The sequence below is a fragment of the Lissotriton helveticus genome, chromosome 6, assembly GCF_964261635.1.
Source record: "Lissotriton helveticus chromosome 6, aLisHel1.1, whole genome shotgun sequence".
NCBI classification, from domain to species: Eukaryota; Metazoa; Chordata; class Amphibia; order Caudata; family Salamandridae; genus Lissotriton; species Lissotriton helveticus.
This window is the reverse complement of record NC_136067.1, coordinates 1,945,941,580-1,945,956,018: the sequence shown is the minus strand read 5'-3', so window position 1 is coordinate 1,945,956,018 and position 14,439 is coordinate 1,945,941,580. Positions and strand designations below refer to the sequence as shown.

General features: G+C 44.7%; 1 protein-coding gene across 1 annotated transcript in view; it reads left to right on the top strand.

The window, feature by feature from the left end:
* LOC144763913 (cysteine-rich secretory protein 2-like) overlaps positions 1–14,439 on the top strand; it is a 387,595-nt gene that overhangs the window by 343,351 nt on the left and 29,805 nt on the right. The window contains exon 7 of the mRNA XM_078649947.1: positions 10,894–10,982. Within this exon, the coding sequence (XP_078506073.1) occupies positions 10,894–10,982 (89 nt within the window). The remainder of the gene's footprint in view (positions 1–10,893; positions 10,983–14,439) is intronic.

Genomic DNA, 14,439 nt, shown 5'->3' with positions numbered 1-14,439 from the left:
CACCTATTTTCTGTGCCTGGAAATCTTTTTTTTTTAAAGCAGCCCAGGGTTAAGTAAGAAAGCCATCGTGATAGGAAGGCCATCCTTTTCAAATTTGCAGCACGCAGGGATTTACTTCCTAGATGGCACAAAGACTCCCACTCCTTCCCATCCGGGCTACCTCCGGTCTCCCAAGTTATTTTGTCCAGCTGAGTCTCTATCACAGAAGCCTGTCCCAATTATGTAACAGCCTATAGCAGTTTCACACCCCTTTAACACTGTCCCCATAGAGGGCTACCACAAATTGGTAGGGGTGTCGAAAATACCACTGGTATTTGTTAGCAAATGAACAACACGTAAATATTCAAAAAAGGTTGGCTTCCGCCCTTGCCGTTACTTCTTGCCAGGAGATCGGCCTATTTTGAACTATGAAATGCCTTAACTCGGAGAGTCCCCAGCCTTCCCGAGTACTTATATGCCTTAATTGCAACTGGAGGCCGAGACTCGTACATTCTCTTAATTTTAAATACTGGAGACCGGATGAGCCCATCTTTTTAAAAAAGGACTGGAGTCTAAAAAAATAATCTTTTAAAGTCTTATAACATGTCTTTTTTGGAAGATTGGTTAGCGATCCGATTTCTTGTGTCATTTTATCTATAAAAAAGGTGTCACTATTAAAATTGGATCCTATCAAGCCAGACACTAAATCTAAAAATGAAATGAAATGAAAATTAAACTTATATAGCGCGTAACTACCCTGAGGCCTCGCAGCGCTTTAGCTAGAACCATTCAGGCGGCAGGGCAGGGCGCTAAGCTCTTGCAAACAAATGCGTTTTTAATAGCTTTCTAAAAGTGGTCAGGTTGTTATTTTCTCTCAAGACCAACGGAAGAGCGTTCCACAATCTTGCAGCATTGTGCGAAAAAGAGCGACCACCCCAGCGGAATTTTTTTTACTTTTGTGGTGGTGGCCAGATGTAGCACACTGGAGCGGAGAGCTCTAGAAGGGAAGTATGGAGTGACCAAAGGGAGCATGATGGATGGACCTGAGACTCCTGAAAAAGGCGGCCTCATAATAAGTTCTCAGATGAGGCAGCGCTAAACCCCCTTGTACTATGGGTAATTGAACCACGTTCAATTTAACCCTTGGAACTTTCTTACCCCAAATGAATTCCCTGAGTAGAGTATCAATTTCATTAAAGTAGGACTGATTTATTTTAATCGGAACATTAGAAAATAAAAAACTAGGCAGCAGGAGTATGGACATTTTGATCAATGAAACTCTACCGACTATCGATAGGGCGAGTAATGTCCATTGTTCCAACAGCTTCTTGATCTTGCCCTTCATTTTTAGATAGTTCAACTTGAATAACTGATGATACTGATTAGATACATATATCCAGAGATATCTTATAGGATCAGTTTTTGTTGCTTGTATCTTTAGACAAGATGGAAAATAATTCAAATCAGCATTAAGGGCGAGAACCTCGGTTTTATTGGCATTTATTTTGTACCCGCCTATTTGCTCAAACTCCGAGAATTCCCTCAAAACTGTTTCGAGGTTCTCTATATCGGGAATCAGGTATAAAATAATGTCGTCAGCGAAGAGTTTTAATTAAGCCACACCAGGTATCGGGTTGGATAGCAGCATTATTTCGTATCTTTAAAACCAGAGGTTCTATAAAAAAAGTAAAAAGTAATGGCGAAAGCGGGCAGCCGTGCCTGGTTCCGCGGTTTATATTTATGGTTCCTGCACAGTTTGAGTTAATTATGATCTGGGCAGTAGCCCCCTGGTAGATGTTACGTAACATATTAACTACCTGTGCAGGAAACCCGAACTGACCCAAGGTGAAAAACAAGGTTTTCCAATTCACAAGATTGAAGGCTTTCTCCGCATCAACCATTACAATACTAGCCGGGATGGAATTTGTATTAAAATAATACAGCGCATGTTTTAAAATCAATCAATCAATCAATGAGAGTACTTGTAAAGCGCGCTATTTACCCGTGAGGGTCTCAAGGCGCTGAGGGGAGTGGGGTGTCGCTACTGCTCGAAGAGCCAGGTCTTGAGGAGTCTTCTGAAGGTGAGTAGGTCTTGGGTCTGCTGTAGGTGGGTAGGGAGGGTGTTCCAGGTCTTGGCGGCGAGGTAGGAGAAGGATCTGCCACCGGAGGTCGTTCGTTGGATGCGGGGGACAGCGGCGAGGGCGAGGCTGGTGGAGCGGAGCTGGCGGGTGGGGGTGTAGAAGCTAAGTCTGCTGTTCAGGTAGGCTGGTCCGGCGTTGTGGAGTGCTTTGTGTGCAAGGAGTTTGAAGGTGATCCTCTTGTCGACGGGGAGCCAGTGTTGGTCTCTCAGGTGGGGGGTTATGTGGCTGCGGCGGGGGATGTTAACGATCAGTCGGGCAGGGGCGTTTTGGATGCGTTGTAGTGGGCGTAGGTGTTTGGCTGGGATTCCTCCGTATAGTGCGTTGCCGTAGTCCAGTCTGCTGCTGAAGAGGACCTGTGTCACCGTTCTTCTTGTTTCGGTCGGGATCCAATTGTAGATCCTGCGGAGCATGTGGAGGGTGTTGTAGCAGGAGGGGGAGACGGCTTTGACCTGCTTAGACATGGAGAGGGAAGAGTCGAGGATGAATCCTAGGTTGCGTGCATGGTCGGTGGGTGCCAGTGCTGTTCCCAGTGTGGTCGGCCACCAGGAGTCGTCCCAGGCTGAGGGGGTGGGTCCCGAGGATGAGGACCTCCGTCTTGTCCGAGTTCAGTTTCAGACGGCTGCTCCTCATCCAGTCGGCGACGGCCTTCATTACCTTATGGAGGTTTGTTTTGGCGGTATGTGGGTCCTTGGTGAGGGAGAGGATGAGCTTGGTGTCGTCAGCATAGGAGATGATGGTGAGGTCGTGATGGCGGGCCACTTGTGCGAGGGGGGCCATGTAGACGTTGATCAGCATCGGGCTGAGGGATGAGCCCTGGGGGATGCCGCAGATGATGTCAGTGGCTTCGGATCGGAAGGGTGGGAGGCGGATGCTCTGGGTTCTGCCGGAGATGAATGACGTGGTCCAGTCAAGGGCCTTGTCTTGGATTCCGGCTTCTTGGAGGTGTGTGTTTAGAGTGCGATGGCAAACCATGTCGAAGGCAGCTGAAAGGTCCAGGAGGATGAGGGCTGATGTTTCGCCGTTGTCCAGTTGGCGCCTGATGTGGTCTGTGGCGGCGATGAGGGCTGTCTCGGTGCTGTGGTTTCGTCTGAATCCGGACTGGGACGAGTCCAAGACGTTGTTGTCTTCGAGGTGGCGGGCCAATTGCATGTTGACGATTTTCTCGATAACCTTCGCTGGGCACGGGAGCAGGGAGATGGGCCAGAAGTTCTTGAGGTCCTTGGGGTCTGCCTTGGGCTTCTTGTGGAGGTCGTTGATTTCGGCGTGCTTCCAGATTTCCGGGAACGTCGCTGTTTCGAAGGAGATGTTGATGACCTTCCATAGTTGGGGTGCGTGTTAGCCGCCATTGATCTGCCGGCTATAAAGCTGGTTTGATCTCTATGGATTATTTCTTGGGCGGCAAGTAAAAAACGTTCTGCCCATACCTTCATCAAGATTTTACAGTCAGAATTCAACAGACTAGTGGCCCTATATGAATTCACATCTTCCGGGTTTTTATATTTTTTAACAAAAGAAACAATTATTGCTTCTTTAAAAACAGCTGGGACTACTTCACCACCCTTTTTAACAAAGTTAAATAAGTATTTCAACGGGGTAGCAAGTTCTTTCAAAAATACTTTATAAAACTCAATAGGAAAGCCGTCCTGCCCCGTCTGTTGATTTAATAGCTGCTAAGATTTCGGTAACTTCTACTTCTCTTCCCAATTCGCCAATCTGATTATCTGATAGTTTGGGGACTTACATATTAATTAAATATTCCTGGATTTGCTCCTCTTCCACTAAATACTCAGTAGAGTATAGCTAGTGAAAATGGTCCACAAAAGTCTGTGAAATATCGCTACTGTTAACTATTTCTTGACCAGTCTGAGGATCTAAAATTCTGGTTATTGTAGCTGATTCTTGTTTTTTCCTTGTGGAATTTGCCAAGAATTTGCCAGTTATTATCTGTCCAAGAGCTGCTGCCTTGAATCCCCCCCACACTAGCAAGAAAGCAAAGGAATATTGAGATGTTTGTGGATTATGAACTCAACACAAGTCCACCAGGCGGTCATGGCTAAAAAATCTACCAGGCGAGTGTCTTCCCTACAGGGGACCTCCAAACTAGTCAGCTGGTCCAAGTCTCCCCTGAGCGTCAAGTTAAAGCCGTCCCCCACTAGCAGCAAGATAGACCCATTCCCCAAGCTTGCCCAGCTCATCCCCCTGAAAGCCTGGCAGGGAAATACTAGTAGGCTGCTGCAAACCCCATACAATTCCAGGTACCAGCACTGCTGCCTAGCACTCCTCTCTATCTCCTGGAAACACCAGCATGGGCCAGGAACCTGTACCACCCATTGTTCAGGAAGCTGCAATATTTCCCTACCAAATGTGTCTCCTGCATCAGCACCACATTGGGATCATGTCTGACTAGTTACTGAAGCACGGCACCTCTTTTCAACTTGCTTTCAAAGCCAAGCCAATATTTTCACGGAGAGCTCCCCTCCACATATAAGGCCATGGGCTCAGCCATAGCTTGTCACCAGGAAAATGCCCATCATAACCAGCCCCTGGATGGGGTGACCCTCGCTATGGTTTACGTGTTGTTCCGTCCCTCAACATCCAACAACCATCCCTCCTCCCTACACACTCAGGTTGCAGGCTAGGAACTGCCTGCTTCCCCAACTTCTGAGGTGTCTGTTCCCTTGAACCATTGTAACATTCAACACCTAACACGCTCTACAGTGGCCACAAACCCCTCAAGCCAGCACCCCTTCCACACAATGGTAAGCCCAGAGAAAATCCGGCATACATAGAACCCCATCTCAAATAATTTAATCCACTGTCATTGCCGTCACTCCAAGAAGTGGCAGCCCACTCTCCAAGTCACTCTGGGATGATGAGCTAGTCTCCGATCTACCGGAACCCACAGCCAGAAACGCCCACTGATTGACCACTTCCAGGCCCTGGTTCTGCTGCAATGCTGCAAATACCTCAGCCCATTCCGATTCCACCTGGGCCTTCGATGTGGCTAAATGCCCATGTGCTTTACGGTGGCCAACAACCGGGCCCCCATCGCCCAGCCAGGCCCACACCTCTTCTGCCGTTATGAAAATCGGGGAGGCTCACTGGTCCACAATCTGGATCCACCCCCAGAAAGAAGAGGGTGTACTGAATGTTCAGGATACGGAGGTGCCTCTTGTCCCCAGAACGATTCCTGCTACACCATTGTTGTGCAGTCAAGGAAGATATTCATGCTCCCTCCCTCCAGTTGCAATGGCCCATGTGTCCATGGCACGCAGGATATTTTCCCTGTCCCGGAAGTTTAGCAGCCAGGGCCTCCACTGTCTTTTCCAATGTTTCAAAACACTCTATCTCAGCATACATTGCGGGTGTCAACTGGGTGATTGTGGACTCTATCTCCGACACACTATCTGCCAACTTTGAGTGGTTCTACCTCAAGAGTCCAACATCCGGCGCAATGGCGTTAATTGTGACCTCCTGGCCTGTTTTAGTTTCTTGCAGTGCCACCGTTATCGTATTTGCCATGGGCAATGGCAAATACCCCCCGCACTCTGTTCCGGTTACTCCGGGTGGCGCTGCAATGCCGCATTGGGCCTCACCATCTCCAGGGTGCACCTCATGAAGCCACTGATTGCAAATCCAACTACCTGTCACCGCTCTGGCCCGGCACTTGCGCTGATAACTCTATGGGGCCGCTACCCATGGGGGCAGCCACCTCACAGTCGTTTTTGAGGTTCCTTGCAGCTGCTCCCCATGGCACGAGCACCTCAACACTTCCAGTCACTCCAACCGTACCTCCCGGAAGACAGGGGTCTGCTGTTCATCTGGGCTCCTTACCCTCAATTGGACCCCCATCAGGACGCTATCGAGTCATATTGGGCCACTTTCTAACCCCCGGCTCGCTGCCGGCCCTTCCAGCAATACACTGGCCCTGGCTTCTCCCTTCTCCACCGAGCCCACCTGGAGACCAAATAACAGGGTGCCCCGGCCCACCCCGCTGCTCCCCACTGCAACATGAGTAGCTTTCCGGCATCTACCACTGTGCTGTTGGTCTCAAAGGGAAAATCATGCAGTCCCCTCCTGTCTCTCCTTACAGCTGCCCATTCCTGCAGCTCCGCTCCCTTGTGGCACTCCGGGGGGTGTGGGGGGGACATGTCCGTCAAGAGGCAGCAGCAACATCCATGTGGCAGCCTCAACGCTGGCCTTGCACCACAGCCACCACATTGGGTTCTCCCAGCTGGGCACATTGTCCTTGCTGCCTTTAGAGGGGGCCCTATCACGATCTAGGGAGCAGTCATCAACCTCTGGGGGAAAGGATAACAGACTGCTGCTCGCATGGCACCTGAGCTCCTCTCCTATGTGACTGCCACCATGCACGCTCAAGCCACGCCTCCGCACCCATTCCTTAGTGGGTGGCAGCTAAGGGCTTTTTAACTAACGGTATTAATGGTAAATATATTGATTGATTTTATGCTGAGTATTCCTACCATTTGACACCTTACTTTGTGAAGGATGGTCACTATATGCATTGTTTCTCGTCTGAACCCTACTTATATATTCACTGAAAAAACAAAGGCCAAAGCAACATTATATTTAAGTCTGGTAGTATCTTATTTTGAATTAAAAAACCTTTAAAATTAACTGAAAAAAACAAATGGTAAAGAGATGTTCTAGTTCAGCGAAAATGTCAGTTTAAACAGGCCGTTTTAAACAAAGGTTTCAAAGTTATACCTCTCACAGTGTACACCATGCCCATAGACCCTTATTCTTCTTCCTCTTCCATCACATGATTGCCTATAGACCTGAAAAGCATCTTAGGAAGACTGATGCCCTATATCAACCTGTTGAAGTTGATAGTGAGAACACAACTCCTTGCAGTCCGAGTATTGCCACTATGATGTAACAGATTCTGGAGGTTTTTATCAATAAACCTTAAGGCATTGAAGGAACAGACTAGGCTACATGGATAAATGAAAGTCCAGCAAATCAACGAAGAGAAGCGTCTCTCCTTTTCCAATGGAATGTTCTATACATTCTAGATAATAATCTACAATTACAGATCATTGGTTGGTTTTAGACACCAAAACTGACTTAGTGTAGAAAGAATATTACCTCTGAGTGAACCTTCCTGCACTCATTCTAAAAGATACTATAGCAGGCCATCAGAATAAGCACATTGTCTTCCACCTCCACAAAAACCATCAACCATGATTTAGCTGGATTATATAGTAGAACCTCCTGATTCATTTGGCTGTAATACCCTGTTAGTGGTAGTGAGAAATCTCACCAAGCAGGGACACTTCATTACCCATAGCTTAAAGCGCATCTAAAAAGAATTTAGGAAACATCCTTAAATTACATGGTTATCCTTTTATATTTGTTGAGGATCATGGTTTTAAGTCTGTGTCGCATTTTTGGATTAAACCCATGAGACATTTTCCAGATTCTCTAGAGCACAGTCTGGAAAATAGCCACCCTAGATCCCCTGGCACTAAGGACTTTGTTAATGTGCAAACCTGAGAGAAAAAGCCAGTTAGACTGCAACCATCTCTTAACCCACTGATCAGAACTTGGGTAAGATGCATTTAAGGAAACAATCAATCTTTTGAGCTATCACAAGGATGACTAGTGAATCTCAAATCCCTTTTCCTGATAGAGTGGCACACTAAAGAACACTAGAAAAAAATGGTCACATATACAATTTTTATTTCAAAATGAAAATACTATCCTAGTGTACACAGAATGAGTCAATAACTATTTTAAAACAAACAGAATAGTATCTTTCTTGTTTAAGACCAATGTGAACAGCAGAAAATATCCCAACATATTGACTGTTTTGGTTTATATCAATCTCATCACCATATGTTTGGCTCACAAAGCTACAGTCAGCAGCAAAACAAAAGTCTACTTCAAGTTTCAAAGATGGTTCACACTCTCATACCTGCATCAAATAATTAACTTATTGTTCAATATAATAGCATAGCTGCCATTCTTGCCTATGCTCGGAGGAATGCTGACAAGTCCCCAGCTAGTAAAGGCTGAATACACCTACTGCTATCCTTCCAAAAATGTGGATGATCAATTCTGCATAGCCTGTCTTGATTCGGTTTCCAGGGATCTTCCTAGCTTTCACACTCTGTCCCTGACTTATATAACATTATCTGACTATTGTTAAATCTTTTAGCATAAACAATTACAAGAACATTGCCTCATGCCCTTTTACTTATTCTCATTATGGGGAACTGTGCTCTTTGAATATTATTAATATATGAGAAATACAATTGTTGAATAATGAGATTTGAACATTACCTCCTCATCTTTCTTCCTTTTCCAAATTCTTTATTTATGAGGGGTATAAATTGTGCACCATTGCCCTTGAATACGCAAGCCTTAGATTTAGTAGGAAGGATCTCTTGCTGTGAATTTTTATTTTCATCTATTCAATGTAAAGAAGAATAACTGTTTTAAATTTTGGCAAGCCAATGTATGAGGATCATACTCGGCTGTTACATTTTATGCAAATATATTGTTCTCTCTGAAGAAACCATATTGTTGCTTAAATTGTGTTACTATTAGGGTGGCTCCATGTTGGAGAGGCATACGTTTTCAAAACGGCTATCAAGGAAGGGGCACCGGTCATCCTTTTCATACATATTTGACACATGGCCAAGTTGCTATGGAAAAGGATTCTAGAAATTCTGGGACCTATTCACAATGGTAAACTTACAATTTTCGTGTAGCACTACAATTGTTTGCTATTCACAAATTTATTTAACAAGTAGTATCTTTACAACTGCGGAGCCTCCGCACATAAATAGCTAGGACAGTTGACGTGTAAGTTTGCCTTTGTGAATCTGGCCTTCTGTTTTTGCATGAAATAAAGGCAGGCTGTTTTTTTCTCATGAAGGGCATCCATTGGTCAGCTTTGGATAAACTATGTCAACATTATATTTGGGTAATTTGCGAAGGCAATTGTGACAGTAAATGTGGGCTTATGGATGAAAATGCCTACATTTACACATATAATAAACACACATGGAGATTCCTGTAGGTGTATAGATTTACTACTCCAGATTTCTCTGTTCAAGTGCAAAGAAATCCACAGTAGTAAATCTCACGCAAGGAAGTTGGTGTTACAGGTCATGGTTAGCTTTGTAAGTTTATTAACTACTTCAACTTCATCCATTTATGGGCATTTTGAAATTTCTATCTGACGTTTTTTTGATATGGTGAAATAATTACTATAGTCAATGGCTGGAGTACCTCCCTTTCTAGGAGGGAAAGGAAACTGATGACCCCCATGTCTGAGGAAGATGTAACGGAAGAGCTTTTTCATAGAGGAAATGTTATCAGAGATCAAAAACAAGGGTAATATGGGTGTATGCATAGCGGACTCCATTCACCCTTGAGTAATTGAATCCTATATAGAATTAACCACAGCGGGAATAGGACCCCGGGGAATATTGTACTTGACATTTCCGGTAATGAGCCTGGAAACCTCAACATGCCAGTTTTGCAGGCGTGCTACTGGGAATGTTTGTGAATACAATATGTTGGTAATCTGGACCTGTACATGGGCCTACTTTTATGGGCACAGATTTACAGCTTTTTGGGTGAATAGTGGTCGCTGTTTCCAAAACCTAATGAGGGAACTCTCATTTTTGTGGACTTTCTTAAACAGAATTCACTTTTTCTGGGGAACCTCGGGAACCTGTAGCCACGCCAGCTCTTGATCACCTAAATTTATCCCCAGAGTTCTGTTCACCTCCACTTGACTTTATGAGTTTATTGAATACATCTCAAGCAGTGTATGCTCAGAAGAAAAGCTCTCTACAAACACTCTACTCCTGGAACCCCCAAGTAAGAGGGGCTTAGACAATTCTGTGGACCTGTTTTAATGAGGCATGCGTCCTGTACATCAGATTCAGACACATGGGAGTCTATTCACAATAGTGGTTTGAAGTATTTAAAGTAGAACCTCTGTAGAACTTGGTATGTTCTCAAAACTTCTACAATTAGATTAAAATGGGAATATTCCTGGGATACTCATAACATTCATTCAAATAGAACAGCCTTTTACCTCTTTGCACTTATATTTACATGGGGGTTTTGGAGCCACCTCACAAAGGCATGTAACAGTGTGTAAAAGAGTACTCCTGTATTACTACTCCCTATACTCACAATCGCTTGTGTGAATCTCCTCCTTTTTGATTAGAATATGGTTGCTTCAAGAAACTGTTTTCTTCAGTGATTGTGTCATGCTTCTGGACATTTAAAAGTGACAGCTGTATTTTTAGACCGTCATGCATACACACTGAAAAAGCCCTGTGAAGTGGACCCAAAATGTTTGGAAATGGTCTGCATGTGTCTGATGTGAAGCACAAGGACGAGACCTCTACAATATATGCACAAGTGTTTCTGAATTCACAACTCCCACGGCTGTTGTGATACCCACTTACGATGGTCCCAAAGTGTAGAAACAGCTTCTTTGCATATATTATGATTGAATTATGCTATACATATGTATTGTGGGAGCTTTACTACTGCACTAAAATAATATTATTGAACAATTTACTATTTCCTTCTTCCCGTGTTAAATTGGAATGTTTGGCATCCTATGATGTGTTGCTTAGTGCACTACTTGCCTGGTGGAAATACCGCTCTCTTTCTACTTTGCTAACAGTATTCTATAATTATACTTATATTTCTGTGCAGCACAATACAAAACTACGTAAAACTGAATAATAGATTTGTATTTCTTTTTACACTGTTGCAGGGGAAACATTGGTAAGGTTATCACTAAGCCATACGAACAAGGTATCCCATGCGGCAAATGTCCAAACAATTGCGAAAACAAGCTTTGCAGTAAGTACATTCAAATTACTTTTTCAACATTCCAGATTTTAATATTCAAAAAATATGTTAAATACGTCTGCACTAAAGAAGGAATACAGGCACAGGGTTAATGCAGCAAACAGGTTGGAAAATTAGCTCATGCCTACGTCTTACTTGTGTGGCATACTGTATTTTTAATACAAGATGTTTTACAAATCCTTTTTTTCTGTCACTCAAGCAATGTTTGCGCCCACTGACTTTTTATGCAAATGTATTTCAACAGGAATAACATTTAAGTCTGTGTAGGCTTCTATCAGGCACATGTACACTGTCCTTACTCCCATGCAGATGCTTTATATAATAGCAAACTATTAATTGAATGAATTTTAGTTCCATAATGCATAATTTTGTTTCTTATTCTGGCTGTCTCTATTATTCTCTTTTTAAGTTGGGATTTTTTCATGCAAGTGATATCGGAGGAACATTGTTTAAAATCGTCAGGGATTTAACCCACCCTGTGTGCGTGGCTAACACGGTCCCTGCGTCGCAGGCCTTGTGTGACTCCCTGGCAGATGCTTTTGAGGAGAAGACCGCTAAGATCTTGGAAGGCCTAGAAAACTCAGTGCCTTTGGCTCTTGGCGCGGAAGCTCCGGTTAGCCCGTCCAGTCGACCCCGGCCGGTGGTATCTGACCCCGGCTTGGGAGCTCCGGACGGACTACCCAGTCGACCCCAGCCGAGTGACCCAGATCTTAGTTTGGGAGCTCCGGACACTCCTTCCAGTCGACCCTTGCTGAGTGGACATGCCCTTGGCTCGGTGGTGTTGGGCGTTGGGGCCGGTCCAACTTGGCAAAGCAGGCTTGCCTCTAGTCAGGCAGCCTGGGTAGCCCAGGATACCTCGCCCAGCTGGCCCTGGCCGAGTGGTCATGTTCCCAGCTTAGGAGCTCCGGAAGCCGCGCCCAGTCGACCCCAGCTAGGACACTTTGCCACTCCCTCCTTTGAGGAGTCAAAGAACTCGGCCGCCTTTTGGAAAGTCATAAATGACCCTTGCTTCCATGACGCAAATAAACCAAAGGTAGCAAACCATATTCTACCAGAGCCTTGGTATGAGCACTTTCCACAGCCTTTACAATCACGGCAGGACCAATGGCCCGCCAGAAGTAGAGGAGGGGGGCAAAATTATTGCCCAGATAATATTCTCCCTGGGTGAGATAAAGGTGGGCATTGAGTGTCTGACACGGAGTACAGCCCCGGGTCCCGATTGGATTCCCCCAGACCTTTTCTTGTGCCAGGTAGAACTTTGGGCGCCCATACTGATCAGAGTTATTAATGCAGCAGTGGAATCAGGTATTCCAGCATCCTGGTCCACAGCTACAATTGTTCCCATTTTCAAAAAAGGAAATAAGGACAGACCACTATGTTACCCGCCTATCTCCCTTATTGACGTGACAGTGAAAGTATTAGGTAGGGTTATCCTTAACCGGTTAATGGACTGGGCTGACGAACACCACATAATCACTGACACTCAGTGTGGATTTAGGCCAGGACGGTCAACCACTGATCAATGCCTTAATTTATATCTATTGGTAGCCAAGTACACTATTGCTAGTCAAGAAACTTTGTACTTGGCTTTTATGGACTTGACGGCAGCATTTGACCGGGTGAACCATAGGAAATTGTGGGAAGTCTCGGTGTGGATCCGGGATCGGTAAACATTTTAAGAGTGTTGCACCGGAATACTTTTGCTCAAGTTAGATACAATGAGGAGGGGAGCACCACTGATCCTTTTCCATGCTCAAGGGGGGTGAGACAGGGCTGCATCCTGGCCCCTTTCTTATTCACCTTATATATAAATGGCTTGGATCAGGCGCTTGGTGCTCTAAGGGTGGACTCTCCAAGGATAGGACCAAGAGGGATCCCCGTTCTGCTTTATGCGGCCGACGCGCGTACTTGCGCGCGTACTTTGAAAGGCTACAGTGTCTGATAGACGGTTTTGTCTGCTTTATGGAGAGTTTAGATCTGTCCCCAATCTTTCAAAATCATATATTATGGAAGTGGGGAAAACACTGAAAAGGAAATATGACTATAGGATTGGCTCTCACCGTTTGGAAACAGTGCACTCGTTCTCATATCTGGGGATACTATTTGACACCCACCTTAGTTTCAAAGCCCAGTTATAAGAGAAATAACGCACACTAGCTAGTTGCTCCAGGGCAATTATGAATTTTGCGCGAAGGCTGGGTCATTGGTCCCCGGAGCAAATCTTGAGATTGTATAGCTCTATGTACTGTGCCAAAACTCTTTACGGCAGTGAGGTCTGGGGTTTTATTGATTCACAACATCTTCAAATTGAAGAGAACAAATATTTACGGCAGTTGCTGAAAGTGCCTCAGAGTACACCTTCCCATATTATCAATGAAGAATTGGGTGTTGGCTATGTCAGAGACAGGTTGGAACTCAAACCCCTAACATGTTGGATCTCAATTTGGACAAACCCTGAGGCCTTACTGAGCAAGCAGATCATAATAGATTGTATCGCCCATGACCGGGGTCGGAACATTCTATGGCTCAAGTATGTGAGGGAGACCCTAACAGGCATGGGATGTGCAGATTTTTTTAATTATCCTACAAAATTGTTACCCCAGGACATGTCGCAGGTTAAAGCTGAATTCCTGAAGCATGTTGTAACTCTTAGGGAAGATAGGGAGCTGACTAAACCATCTGTGAGAGCACACCTTCTGACCAAATCCTGTCTGGGCATTGAGCCTTATTTGTCTTTTTTTCACAATGCCCAAGACAGATTCATAATGACACGCTTCAGGCTTAATCTATTATACCATATTTTAGCGGTTCCGGCAGGTTACACTACACCTAGAGAGTTGAAGGGCCTGTGCGGCTGCGACCATCGGTCTCTGCAGGACACCCTTCACTTTGTCTTAATATGTCCCTCCTATGCGCGCCCAAGGAATCTATTTTTAAAAAGTACTTTAAAGAGTGCTAGTTTTAAACAGGCAAATGTGGCCCTATTGTTTCTGAAATTGTCCACAGAGGTTTTAACACTTTCTGTACTGTAAACTTTTTAAGGTCTACCATGAGACTCAGAAACACAAGAGACGAGGGGTGAATACACATGGTTGCAGCATCTGTTTTCTAAAGGTCCTAGCAATGAATTGGATGTGGGAGGGAAATTTCGAGCATAAAGGGATGAATTTTTCGTGCATTTTATGTGGCTGATCAGAGTAAGTTTTAAGAGGGGTAACATATAAATGTTACCCCTCTAGAAACTTACGCTGATCTATCTAAACCCAGGACTATTTATTTATGACCCTAAAGATGAATGATATAGGAGTAGTGGCTCCACCTGTGAACGGATTGCACATGTACTATTGCTCATTTTTTTATATTGTGATGTTTTTTTATCTGTACTTTTATGGTATTGTGTTTTATGCCGAATAAAGTATTCTGAATTTAATTGAATTGGGTAGTAAGA